The sequence below is a fragment of the Solenopsis invicta genome, chromosome 15 (genome assembly GCF_016802725.1).
Source record: "Solenopsis invicta isolate M01_SB chromosome 15, UNIL_Sinv_3.0, whole genome shotgun sequence".
Classification (NCBI taxonomy): domain Eukaryota; kingdom Metazoa; phylum Arthropoda; class Insecta; order Hymenoptera; family Formicidae; genus Solenopsis; species Solenopsis invicta.
In genome coordinates this window covers 2,555,183-2,570,406 of record NC_052678.1, presented here as the reverse complement: position 1 = coordinate 2,570,406, position 15,224 = coordinate 2,555,183, and the positions used below count along the sequence as shown (strand labels likewise).

The window sequence follows — 15,224 nt, the reverse complement described above, 5'->3', positions numbered from 1 at the left end:
TTCATTAGATTTGAGTAATTAATCATTTTGAGCTTATCATTTATTTTGTTTATATTGAAATTTTTACTAAAGTGACCATGAAAAATAATGTTTACAATATATTTAAAATCTACAAAATAAGCACATCAACTGTGTGCTTAAAGTAGCAATTGGAACAGTTACCCTATTTGTTACGATTATAATCAATAATCAACTGAATCAATGACATGGTAATTTGAATTACTAAAGTTAGGTCTGTTATCAATATTTAATAAAATATATTTATACTGTCTTAATGATTAAGCAGGCACTAATTATTGCAATCAGTAATTGAAGAAAATATTCTTATAATTCTTATAAAATGGAAAAACACACACCAAACATTTATTAGCACTTTCAGTATTTAAATTTTTTTTAATAAACTTTTAAAGTATGAGTATTTGAAATGTTTTAATATTTTGCTTAATTCTAATATAAAATAGAAATCGAAATATACTTTAGGAAACTTTGAGGAGAGTTAATGAGATCTCTTCAGATCAGATTTCCTAATTAGGGAATCGAGTTTACAAAACATGTTTCTGAATCCTCATAAATTTCTCAACCAGAATCAATAATTTCTTTGGAAAATCGGATTCTAACTTTTTTCTCATTCCAAAAAGTTTTCTATGTTGGGTAAGATCGCGTAACTCAACTTATTTTGCGAACTTCCGCCGCGAGTCGATCACCACGCGCTTCACCTCGCACGTCCGCGTCGCTTAAAGTGCCAGCGCGAAAAGACGGGACGGAAATAGAGAGTGTACCTTTATGGCGAGGGATACTAAGGTGCATCTGCGTCGTAAAAAATGCAAGGGAGCAGGATACACGGCCAGTAGTACGGCGTTTGCGCGCGTCGCGATGGTGAAAAGGCGCCGAGCAGCTGAGACCGCAGCGGGCCGCCCCATCTATAAATTGGTAGCATTACTTCTATAATATAGGATTCCATTAGCCATGCCGCACTATGATCACATTTTTCGTCGTGAAATGTGGAGGTATCCGCGGAACCGCCGCGCGTGCGGTCCGCTTGCCGCACGCGAATCCGTTTTTACTAATTTTCACGTAATTAACTCCAGCGGAAGATTTTAATTTTTTATCTCATAACGTATATCGGACGATGTTGAACCAAGTATATCTGCTAATATGTACCTTTAACTTGCTCAGTTCTTGGAACACTTCAAGTAATAACCCGACGTTTTTGCCTGAAGTTATAGTCGTATCCATAACGTACACTGACAATGAGAGAAAAAAATATCTGGAAAACAAAAAAATTTACTTGACACAAAGAAATTTACCTGCGGCCAAGTTAAAAGTCTTTTAATCAAAGTATTTATGTAAATAAACTGAAGAAATAATTTTTAATTGAGTAATTTCTTTGTTGCAATTCTAAAAATTATTTACTGTTAGACTATTTTTATATTCAAGATAATCAGATCTTTTTAACCTAAGAAAACAATTTAATCAAGTTTAATAATATTATTTGCTTATTTTTGTAACGTCATTATTTAAATGTAAAAAGTGTAAAAATACAAAATTATGATATATACTTAAGATAATAATAATAATATGTCTGTTTGCTCCAAAGTAAATATTTTTACTTAAATAGAACAAACAGATATTTGCATCAAAATATATGGTTTTAAGAGAATGTATTTTTTTTATTTAAAAAAATTTTTCTCTCCCAATCTCTCAGTGTATAATCGCAACGAAATTTTTCAGAAATATCTTGGAAATATTTCAATTAAAATATTTCATTATAAGCAATAAATGTAGTGCGTGCGAATGTACAAATTATGATCATAATTTCTTCAGATATATCCGCGATTTAATAAAAAGTAATCAATTGGTTGTGTCATTTTCAATCTGTTGAAAGTATCTATCGAATACAGAAACATGAACTACCTCCTTGAGATCCATTACTTCGGTGAACATATTTAACAAACATGCTGAAAAGTCATCGAGGTGAATGGCCATTCATTCACATATTTCCACGAGGGTTCTTTTTTGATTAATAGGTTCTGAGCTGAATCAAGTGAATTGCAAATTTGCGAGCTGTTTAGAAGCTTCTGTATTGATCTGAAATAAAATCTCTCGATTACATGCCTCGCAATGTTGTTCAAAACGCGATGTGATATGAATCAGGTCGTTATGAAAAAGAAAAAAAAATGTTCAGGCCTTGTAGATAGTGTTACTAACAAGCTGAATAAAAAATTCTGAATAAACATCTCTCGAAAAATTTCTATTCTTCAATTTCTATCAGAGATACAAGTGATTTTCGTGATTGACAGAACAGGCGATTTCTTTTTGCTCCTATTTATTATAAGCGATGTAAAAACAAGAAGATTACTTTACACATTCTCACTCTGATGTTTGCAAAAGTTATGCGGAATTGAATTTTTCGATTTGGAAACTGTAGAAACGTCATGCGGTTATAACATTTCTGTTAATACTAACAACCTATCACAGAAATGCATATGATTAATTAACTTTTTCCTACCAAAAGGTGTAGTCTTTAATTGTAAAAATTAATAACAAGACTTTTGACATCACGTTCACAAAGTAACGCTTATTCATCTCAGTTTGCCCTGAAAATCCTGAACCTTTTTCAGACTCCTACACGTTACGTCAAGCTTTTGAAATGGCCAGCCTTTTAACTACTCGGCTAGTTCTTGTTTTAACGAAACGTTACTTTGAATAATTCATCCTTGAATTATTGTCGCCTGCGCAAATGTGGCGTTTGAAATTGATCCGCGATGAATCAAGTAGATGCTTAGACTTCGTGTAAATTTGCTTCTCTTTTCGGAAATAGAATAAAATCAAGTGGGAGCAATCTCACGATTACGTTGCGAATGAGTTTTCGTGAGGAATGAGATCCATTTGCCGTTAAAATCGACAAGATCTCCTCTTGAAACTGCATTCGAGACCGCTCCGATCCAAACTACAGTTCGCTGTACCTCGGTAGGTGAGTGTCGATGTGATGGAGTTCCCACCGTTGCCGCCCTCGCCCGTCGAGGAAGCTGACGAGGAAAGTTGCTCGGACGTCGGCCAGAGCGCCGTGATGACGCCACCGAAGTCCAAGAGTCACAGCAGCAACCGGGCCGTGGAGTACAGGCCGAGGGTGCCACCCCATCGTGTCCCGGTCATCGACCCGAAGGAGCAGGCTTCCTTGAACACCAGGTCCATGGATGCCGGCTACACCAGGGGGAGACGCACACCGACCACCAGTAATTCCAGGCGAGAGGTGAGTTTGTTTTGAAATATTCAGCCGGAGTTATAACGTGTACAGTTGGAAAATTTATGTTAAATTTCACGTATATCGCATGCCTCAAAAAACGTTCATGTTAATTTAACACAAGGTAAATGTGTTAGTTAGCAACGCAAATATTGTATAAAAAATTAATACAAACAGTGTTGCATTTAGCGCTATTTGGAAACAGATTGTGAAAATATATTTATTCATTTACTCATAAATTATTTTGGAATAAACTATTTTAATATTAAAAAATGTTGAATATTTAACATAAATTATTCAAATAACACAGTAATATTGAGTTAAATTAACACTTGCATGTATTAAAAATTTATCACAAAAGTTTTTACAAGATTTTAACATGAATACAAAATGTTTTCTATTGTGTAGGTTTTTGTTTCTGGGTTGACAATCGCATTTTTCTAATTTCGATTACATACACTCTAAAGATAATATTCGCGATTGAACAAATATTTTTTTATTATTTTAAATAAAGAATATTTAGAAAATTTTGTAGTAATATTTAAAAAATAACTTTTTGTACCAGATTTATTATTCATAAAAATAGTTATTTATGAATATTAATAATACACATAATAAATAATTTATGAATTATAAATGTCTATAATATTATAAATATTAATGTAATATTAATAATGTTTGCAAACGTTACAGTTTTAACCTTTTTTTTTTTTAAACACTCAATGTTCCATCAACATTATAAATTTTTGATGGATCAGAATTTGTTTACGGCAAAACTTTGAAAGTACTTGGTAACTCAGAAATGATTTCTTTATTAAACAATAACGGTGGTTGAGTTTGTTCGTTGGTGCTTAGGATAATCCTCTTGCACTTAAGCGAGAATAAATTTGAAATTTTATCGCAATGTCTTTGAATAACATGAATCATTTTTGACATTTGCATTTCTGTTTTTCTTGTATATATGTGACTCTGTATTTTTTAATATGATTTATTTCTCTATCGGAACTGTAAGCAAAAATCTATATTTCATTTATTGAACAAAATTTATATAAATGTTTTTAAATATTTAAATATTTATTATTTCTTTGTTGTTAAAATTGCTGTATATTTATGTTTTTTTCTAATAATTCAAATTTCTTCTATTTCGTTAAAGTCTCTCAGATGATAAAATTCGTAATGTTTTACGGTCAGTAGTTTTTTTTTTTTAAAGTAAAACTATGTATGTATTTTTGATATAAAGTTTTCACATTTTGCATAAATTTATTACAGCAAAAATGTGAAAAAAAGGAAACATATAAATAACAGAAAATTGTATTTTACAATATTTTTACAAAAAAACATAAAATAAAAGTTATCAAGTTTATTGTTACAGTTTGTAATTTTTTTATCTACAAATGTATTTGTAGACGCTGAGAAATTAATTTTAAAATGGTTCAGACGCTTTCTATCACATGAGAGCTCAAAATGCTCGAGAATAGTATCTAACCACGTTGCGGAAGAGATATATAAGACGACAAATAAAGTAAATATGCGGAGAAAACGAGAAAAGCTTTTCGCACTATAATAAACAAGCTGGCTACAATTTCACGTATAGCCGTGATAAAATGGTACGATGTATTTCCATTGTATCCCGAAGGAATTTCCATGTTAAGTGGAACGTTCAGCTGGCATAAATTGCACGGCCGCCGATGGCAGTCGATGACGCGGAGAGTTATAGCGCCGGAAAATCTGCGTATATTCGTACAGATTTATTCGTATACACTCGGTGTCGTAGAACTTTCCGAATATCCGTCATAAATAGATGCGTCAATATCGCACGGACGTGATAACACATTGAATTCGACGTTTTGACTAAACTAGAATAATTCACAATGTCGCGAAATTTGCGCAGAAGAGATAATTAATTTTAATTATTACGGCATAATCGTGTATGCAAATAATACGTAATCCTATTACATAATACATATAATTTATTATACGTTGTTGATTAATTTAATTACATAAGTACATGTCTGCATCATTTTATATGTAATCGTAGATAGTATTATTTACATTTTTAGTATCTTACGTTTGATAATAAAAATTCAATGAAAATATGATTTTATTCAAACTCAAGGAGAAGATTAATTCTCAGTAAGCAAAGTGTCCGCGATATGACAGCCTAGATTGCGAGCAAATTCAATCGGAAATTGCTAGCAAATTGGCATCAATTGTGCCCACATTAAGCTCGTGTTTTGCCGTCAGAGGGCTTGCTAACATAACTTGACAACAAATTAGCGGTAGAAACTGTCGAACATGGATTCTATTTCTGGCATAAATCTGCGTTAAACTGCGTGGCAAATATGTTGAGGTCTGCTTGATTTGCATCAATTTGCGGTGATACTTTGTTGACAAATATGAAATTGAAACCACAATTGAATAAGGCAAACTCTGAGAAACAATTATAATTTATTTCTCAATTCTTTTATTAAGTTGTGCAAAATTTATTTATCAAATTACATATATTATATATAATTATTCAATTGAAATTACTCTTGAGATTACTACATAATCTGTGCTGCTCTTCGCATATTAATTTTATATTAGAAATCTTATTAGCACGTTGTTATATTTTAAATGTCCACTTATATAACATGTAATGTTCACAGAAATGGAAAAAAAATGAGAGAAATTTAATCTTTTTGTAAAAAGCTAATAGAGTGATCGCGGTCACTCTCGGAAACGATATCTTTCTCAAAAGATTCACATTAAATAATCTCAACGAGGGAGAATTCAAGTTCAGTGTTACCGAATTAAAGTCGAGTCAGGTATTTTTCGTGAAACAATAACGAGAGCTCGCTTCGACATCGATATCCTTGAGACCTTCACACGACGCGCCGTTCAATAGTCGAATCAATCTATTGTACTTTGAGGAACGCTCGGATGGAGGATATGCGTCTTCCCGTTCCTGCGACACCGGAAATAAACGGAAAGGGGTGAGAGTTGCTTTGCACCGGGGGTTAGATCAAAGGGAGAACGGTGGAGAATGCAAGGGATGAGCAAGATGACTCCCTGGGTTCGTTGTAGATCGCGAAACGAGGGAACATACGCGTACAACGCTTCTGGGAAATAAGTGTTCTCTTCCGCGACCTCCGCACTAATTTTCCCTCATTTAGTTGGCTCGTTCGCCGGTATTATAATTCCAACGGACAACGATGTAATTTTCCATGTAGTTTTCGCGATAGCGCCGTCTTCTTCGGACACCGCTCGCGGCGAGAAAGAATTTTTGTCCAGAAAATGTTGGCTCATACTTTTTAATTTTATGTACACAAAGAAGTACATAAGTAATGTAAAAAATATGTAAATAAAATAACTCGTGAATAAGCATAAAAATAATCCCGATAAAAAGAATTTATATCTTTTAATTTTTTTAAAAACATTATTTTTTTATATTTACGTAGATTTCTGAAAAAGATATAACTTTCTTCTAAGTTTCTTCCGATTTTATGTAAGTTTTAAGAATGAAAAATCTTAGAAATTTGAGCATATTTCAAAATTTACGTATTTAGAGAATTTTAGAAAAAAGGTGTAAATTTTTTTCCGCATTTATAAAAAGTGCAATTTGTATTTAAAAATTTTTTAAAGTTTTAAAATGTATAAAATTAAAAAAAAATTTTTTTTTAATTATAAAATTATGTAGAAATTTGAGAAAAGATGTAAATTTCTTTCAATATTTATAAAAAATGCAATTTGTGTTTAAAAATGCTAAACAGTCTTAAAATCTATCTAAAATTATAAGAAAGATTTTAAAATTTATAAAATTACACAGAAATTTTAGAAAAGGTGCAAATTTTTTTCAGCACTTGTAAAAAAATGTAATTTGCGTTTAAAATTTTTCAAAGGTTTTAAATTGTATAAAATTACAGAAAAGGTTTTAAAAATTATAAAATTATATAAAAACTTTGGAAATGTTTATATAAGTTTTCTTCAAAAATTTCAAAATTTAGAATGTTTCAAAATTCATGTATTTATCTGAAGAATTTTAAAAAAGGTATAAACTTCTTTAGCATTTCTCAAAACTTGTATAAAAAAATCTGAGAAGTTTTGAAATGTAAAAAGTTATAAAAAAAAAACTTATACAGACGTTCTGAAAAGTTGTAAGAAATTATCACGAGGGAGTACATTACAAACGCAATCCTGATGAATGATCCCTAGTTGAATGCGATCGTTTATCGCGCATTAATTCACGTTTACAAAGCGGATTACCTACAAGTCGATGACGCCAAGTCATTAGTTACATTGATATCTTGATTACACAGTTATCAATGCGCGTCGCGAGACAATGCGATTCCCCCTCGTTCGGGACCTGAGCTTTCCGAATGTGTCGGACCATCTCCCCTGCGACTGACACCCCTCGGAAAAAGCGGGGAATGAACACGTAGAGAGAACACGTTCTTTCCTCCGTCGTGTGTCACGTGCGCATTGTTTTGTCCTTCCGTGGACCGAAGCTGGGACTGGGAGGCTGCGAGCGGATAAAAAGGGGATGGCCCTTTCTGGGGTGTGGAAAGGGGCGAGGAGAGAGAGCCAGAAAGGGACGCCGATGAATGGAGGACCCAAGAGCGTGCGCGTATTCCTACGATAAATAAAATGTCCACGTCTATCCGCATTATGCATAATGAAAAGTAACGGTGAGCCTCGAGCGGAGGCTGCGCGGCCGCGCGTGCAGATAATGCACACGCGGATGCGTCATCAGCGGGGGAGGATGCGAGCGCTCTGTCGTCGCGACCGCCAATTCGTCCGCGTATCCGTGAATCGTGTGTGCGCACTTCGCTCGATGCAGAGTACCCGGGAATTCTCCGGATTTTTTTATGCAGAAGGAGAATTCTTGAAAATGATCAAAGTATTAATTTATCTTTTTTTTTTTGACGCGTACCGTCTCCCGCACATTTTGACCTATATTTGAAATGATTTTTTGGATGTGCCTGAAATAATGGAAACCTCGTGGACAATCGAGTTCAGACTCGTTACATATTCAAATACGCGTCAGCAAGTGCACGGTCGATTTCTTTTTCTGAAATGTCTCACGACAACATATCTCCTGACTTGTTTCTCTGCCCTCGACTACATCTCAAATAGATTTATTCTGTTCCCGACGTTTAAAATTCCTTTACCTCTGTGATCGATTGTCGTCCTGCAATTTTTATCGCAAACTTTGCAGCAATATTTTACATACCTCACGTTTGTTTCTTTTATTTTAACGTTTATTTGTAGAAAGCACATTACCATAAAAGCGAAGGACCTCGATATGTTACGTAAAAGAGAGCGCGAGAAAAGAAATATTTTTACGCATTTAATGGCAAAACTACGGAGAGAAAAACACGATTAATGTAATGCAACAGTGTTAATCAGGGCTGTTTCGTAAATTTCAAGATTACTTCTACATGGATTATTTACATACGTTGTTTACATAAATCTTTTTTTTGTGTAGACAATACACGCAACATAAATTATTATAAATTGGATAACGTGGTACGGGAAAAGTATTTAAGTGAATATTGCAAGAATGTTAATATATCTAACTTTATCAAAGTATTGATAAAACAAAAATTATAATATTAAAAATAAAAAAAAGTGGAATATAAATTTCATTATTTTTGATAACATCTGAATTTTTTATAATAAGATTATTATTTACATAGATGGCATGTAAAGTTTTCCTTGCACAATATAAATTATTTACATTTTATACGTAAATGCTCAACTTGGTGTTAACAATGGCTGTCAGATTTTTACGTACATACGTACGAGTATCCACGATATCTAAAAATTGATTTTTATTATTATGTAATAATTATGCTACGTACGGAAAATACCACAAAGAACTTTTTAAAGAAAATCTTTAATCAAAATGAATTTAAATTTGAAAGAATTAAACATTCTTGATTCCTGCACTCAGAAAGCACAGGAGTAAAAAAAAATTACAGCCACTAAAGTCTTGCGAAATTCTATCTGATTCCTAGATCGAGCCAATACATCATCGCGAAAGGTCCTTTGCGGTGTGCTCGATCATCGAAATGACGGACGTTCATTGCTGGAGTGACGTTTTTCCAGTGCAATAATCCGCGAGAGGCGGATATATCAAGCTAGAATACGATGGTGAATAGCGAAGTTTTCGAATTCTAGGTTTCTTGATATTTCTGGCCATTTCTGATATTTGTATTATAATATAAAATCAAATAGATATTTTACTGTAATTTTTACCATTGAAAACCTTAACAATACTGATATTTCTTGCGTGATTTTATACATTTTCAAATTTACAAAACTGCGGTGCTGAATAAATTTTTGGTCTTGAAATTATAAGTTGAACAAGAATAGTAATTAAATTGATTATTAATTTAATTATAAATGATGCTAACGAGCATCTAATATGACAATGATGCTAATAAGATAACTTTTGTTTCTGTTTTTGCAACAAATTTCTTACAGTTTTTTTAACAATATCTTAATATCATTGAAATTTATATAACTATACAATTTAGTAAAACTAATCAAGCGTACTTCATATTTTACTGTGTTAAAATATGAAGTATGTATAGATATTAATTAAAGATCACGTAAAATTCTTCTAAATATAATGCTATCTCACGACCATCCATGATTTTCAGGGTAAATTTGAAGAAAAAATTCTCCCCGTGCATAGAGCATTGTTAGTATGCACCCTTGCACTCTTGGTGAGATGAAATTGGAAGCTCGTTATAAAAGAAGGGAAAAAAAACCGGAGGCAAATATTGTGATACGAAATGCGGTCATTTTTGCCATAAATATTGGTAATTTTGTTCAATGATCCGTTCTTGAAACCGGTGCTTGAATGCAGCACAAAATGAAACCTCGAACCGGTACTCGAGGAGTACGGATCTAACCGATCTCCGATACTAGCTTTTCAAGTAACTCAATGTAAACGACTCTTTTGCAGAGGATGCAACGGAAAGATCACATTGTGCATTCTTGTAATCATGTCGCGGTGCGCGAAATAGGATTCAATTCGCGCGAGCTGCAATATATCAGAGAAATACACAGTTTTACGGCTCTGCGAAGTACTCTTAAATTACCCCGTAAAGTTTGCTCCTAGTAAGCAGACGCTAAATCTTTTTTATCCATAAAATTTTTCCGTTCGATAAATCTGAGTCATTAAAAGAGAATAATGATCAACATCTGATCCTTATTTTTCAATTAATCTTGAGTAAACTACTTGAACAGAATTTTAATTCGCTGCTTAATTGAGATATTCAACTTTGAAAACTAAATATCGACTTAAAATTCCATTAACGTAAAATCTATTTGGAAGCTTTCAAGCTTTCGAGCTCGGCCCCTGAAAATCCATAGATACCTATATTCGATATGGGAAATTAAAGAGTTGCGAAAAATATACCGGTTTCCTCTCATATATCGTTTTAGCGACGTATATTTCAACAATGTGATTTTTAAGAAGATAAACCGTCAGGCCAGACCTTCGGCGGATCGATTATGCATAGATTCATTCGGCGGAGTCAAATTATTTCTGCGTTATATCCCGTAGTGTATTGGAAGAAAGCGGATATCTTATGCAGCTTGAAAGGGATCCCAGTTCGAAAGATGAAAAGAAGGGAAGACGAACGAACTGATTTCCCCTCCTCTCGTTTCATCCCCCTCGCCTCGTATTATCCCTGCGATCGAGTATACCTTTCAATTGCGTTATGATACTCGCGAGAACGTATTTCGAAAACGAAAATCTCCGAGCCGCTCGCTCTTCTATAAGGCGCAACATGATTTCCCTGTTTATTTACAGTTTAAAGCTCCGGTTCTCCATAATCCTTTGAACCTTAAACTCCAAATAATATGAAAATAATTTGGTATTTAATAACTTCTCTTACTCGATTTCCATCTCGCGTATTTTCTCCTCTCGTACGTTTCTCAACAATAGAAGAGAAAATGATACGGCCTGCCATTTTGCATAATAATCTTGTTAATAATTGGTATTTTAAAATGAAAACTTAACGATCACATTTGTCAATATATTATTTAATTTCATTCTAGATTCAATGTTATGAAATATTTATTTACAAAAACGTGACGACACTGCATAATGAGTCGAAGTGAAGCAAGGCTGATAATGTGACTTTCTCACAATAAATTTTACAATCGGTTTTGTTTAAAAAAAAAAACGCAATGCTTTATTATAAAATTATGTATTTAATTAAAATAAAAGAAAAATATTAGGTGTGCAAATTAATTTGGTGTCATTTTACGAAATTCAAAATTTAGTCGCAAAAAGTCAAGTTTAATGTTCGAAATAATTTCCATTATTTTCTATTTACTTTACCGCATTCATCGGGCAGTTGACGAACGCCCTTACGGAAAAAACTTGACAATTTTGGGTTAGGTCGATAAAGTTATGCTTTTTCCAACCTTGTTTGTTTTAAAATACATATCAGTCAGGTGACGTTGAAGTGATAACCTGACATAAGGGCTAGATCTGATGAATGAACCGCGTGAAGAAGAACTTTCTAGCTCAAAAATATATTGTAGATGCTCCTCTTTTGTTTATCTTGCGGCATATGACTCAGCGTTGTCATGATGCAAAATCACTTGTCTAGTTTCTACCCTCCTTTTGAATTTTTCCGATCTAGACGATAGGATATGCATTGGTGAGTAACTCCCGTTTTCAAGGCAAGTTCCTGTTGAGTTTGAACAGAGTTCTCGTTCAACAGCCGCTCGAGCTCATTGTTTTCGAACTTCTTTGGTTGACCTGGATGTTCTCGATCCGAAAGATCAAAATCTCCATTCCGAAACTTCTGGTGCCATTTTTTTACACGTTTTATAAGTCAGCGTCTACTCAGAACGGAACAAATCATTTTTGCAGTTTCAGCAGCATTTCTTTAAATTGAAATGCGAAAAGAATGTAATAGTGCCTCAAATGCTGTTCAAATATTTTTCGACCGCCATTATGTTCACTGCTATTTTTGTAAGATTATATCTCCTGCCTTGCATATAGATCGGTATTCATAGTCAACTTTTTTTTTCAAGACCATCTCAAGTAGTGCCTTAAGATACTAATACAGCTCTGCTCTAATTTATTGATGACATCTTAAGGCAATACTTAAAACGGTCTTAAATATAAGAATCGAATATGAATATCGGCCATAGGTCGGTATTTGTAGTCCATTCTTACTTCGAGACCGTCTTAAGTAATGTTTTAAGATGCTAATGCAGCTTTCTATTTGGTTCATAGTATCTTAAAAACCATTAAGTACCTTAAGACGATCTTGAATATAAGAACGGACTACAAATTCCAACCATAGTGTTTCGAGAATTTAATGGTACGCACTTGTAAACCGCGAAGGAGCGGGAAAATATTTAATTTTAAAACGGAATTATGAGGCCTTCGTAATGTAAAGGCACCGAATTAATTTGCACACCTAATGTATGCAAATGTATGTACGTACATAACTCTTCCCCATATAAACTGCAGTAGTGAAAATCTATAATACGTGTAATGCGAGCTACAGATTAGCAGTAGGACCACAATCAACTTATTAACTATTTTGATAAAGAAACTTAAGAAATAAAATATATCAGGCCTCTGTTGAGACATCAAACTGCATTAGCAAAATCTCATTGCTATTATTTATTCAATATATAAACAGCGATGATTTGCACAAATTTAAAAAAGAAATGAAGAAATGTGCGTAATTAAATGCTAAAATATATTTTGAAAAAGTTTTGAAATGCTTGAAAATAAAAATGCCTTGTGACAAACGTCGTCCATTGTGTATTGGCATTTTGATGTCGCTGCATTACGACAGACGACAAAAGGTTACATAAATAATTAGAATTCATTAACTAGTAACGGATATGTTACGAGTGGCCATTATACTTACAAGAGCTATAATACATACCATAAAAATCAGAGGTCATGCCAACATGGAGCTGACACTAGTCGTTCTTGTATATGAAAAACATAATTATTCAAAAATTGACGTAGTAAACGTTTCGGTCGTCATTCGGACAATCTTCAGTACAAATAAATATAAGATTGTTGCAAATGTAAAAACGACACAATATTTCACTTAAATCACTGCTCTACATTAATTTTGTTGCTAACTAAGCGCCGTTTTTACATTTGTAACGATTTTACTTTTATTTGTACTGAATATGGTACCGAACGAGGACTATTTTAATTTCTGAATAATTACATGTTTTTTATATACAAGGACAATTAGTCGGCTCTATATTGGTACGACCTCTGTACATTTTAATTGAAGTCCGTTGGGCTTGCTTTTACACTTTAATTACCTACAATACCATCTTCTCCTCTCTATTTTTATCAACCCTCTGTGGTCCAACGTTTTTTTCGCTGTTTTCCTAGTTCAACCGGGTCACTGGTACCTGATAGTGTTTTTGAAAGGGTTTTTGGGCTCTAAAAAATCTGAAAAAATTCTGGTACACTCTTCCAATTCCAGAACACGATTTCACAATTGTTTGATTCAAAGCGGTTTTTACTTTTCTTTTGTATGTGTCCGAATTTGAGGCAGAATAAATCAACATTGAAAATTCTCTTGGATCTTCATATTCCCGATTGGATCACGGAGAGTTAGAATCCTGTGAACTATTTGAAATCACGTTATCGAGATAAAGTTTTGCGTTTTTTTTTTTTTTTTTCCTATAAAATTAATGTATATCTTATATGTACAAAATTGTTATATTTTTTGTTCTTGAAATTAACCTCCATCTCATCATGATTAATTTCACGCAAGAGCGTTATCTATCATTCCTTTGTCACGTGATGCATGCTTGTGCACGTTCCTTACATCGTTACACCAGCGAAACTTCACTCAACGAGTTACCTCAAGTAGATAGACAACAAGTAACTTTGGTTATTCTACAAGAATGAGGAGGGACAAAGGACAAGTTGCAGCGTAAAAAATTTAGAGGAAAAGAAAGAGAACAAAAAATATATTTTTTATGTACACATATAGAAATATGCATCCAATTTATTTCTTTTTACATTTTGATTTCCGTTCAAATCAGACGCGTCTCCACAATTACCTTCCCGAATAGTGAAATGAGAACGGGAGAAGGTTTCAAGACTTTTAAGACTTAATTGGAGAAAGATGAAAAACACGCGCGAAAAAAACGGTCTGGCCCGCGAATCAATGATTCGATTTCATTTACTCATTACAAGCTGGTCGTGAACCGATTTCCTCTCGCTCGCTAGGAATCGACTCGACGAGCTGCGTGAATAAAAATGAGCGGGAACCCGCGACGAGGAAAGCCGGACTTTCAACGCGATCTTATGTTAATGAACTGAATAAGTTTGTACTCTTCGGGCGCCGAGATTCCGTTTTAATTGGAGCGGACGCTTCCCCCGGCGAACGTGTGCTAAGAAATTTTTGTGTGAACAAGTTACTCTCTCTTATGAATAGACGAGATGATCTTACCTCTAATTTTGAAGTTCAATATTATTGAAAACTTCCAGAGTAAAGATTTTTTTTTTTTTTTTAAAGTTTTTTAAGACTTCGTCGCATAGCGTTCTCAAAATCGAATTATTCTCGTTTTCTTTTTTTATCTTTAATCTTTTGCGGACGGGAGGACTTTTTAACAAAGTGTCGAGAACCTTGTTTTTCCTAAGGGTCTTGAGCTGATGACAATTCTTCGAAACGACGACGATCGCGCAGCAGGACGTAGACAAGCATCGACAGCGAGTCTTGAAGGAACGAAAACACAATTTATACACCGTCAGTCGTCTCGGTATCTGCGTTCGAAAATCTCGCGCATTGAGAGATGTTTTAACGGTACCGTATTACTCGGCGAACAAAGAGGGAAGTTTGTCTGGATTATACGAAGAAAACGGAGGGATGGATAGGGACGAGGAGCTATACGGACTACGGGGGTGAGCGCGGAAAGGGAGACGAAGGAGTTTGGCTGAACTGCGTAAAGTTTTCATTAGGGATATTGGCCA

At 33.8% G+C, this 15,224-nt stretch overlaps 1 protein-coding gene across 8 annotated transcripts in view; it reads left to right on the top strand.

Moving 5' to 3' along the window:
* LOC105200666 overlaps positions 1-15,224 on the top strand; it is a 352,642-nt gene that overhangs the window by 289,415 nt on the left and 48,003 nt on the right. For all 8 annotated transcript variants that reach the window (XM_026137093.2, XM_039457855.1, XM_039457849.1 and 5 more), the window contains one exon: positions 2,975-3,253. In XM_026137093.2, coding sequence (XP_025992878.1) covers positions 2,975-3,253 — 279 coding nt within the window. The remainder of the gene's footprint in view (positions 1-2,974; positions 3,254-15,224) is intronic.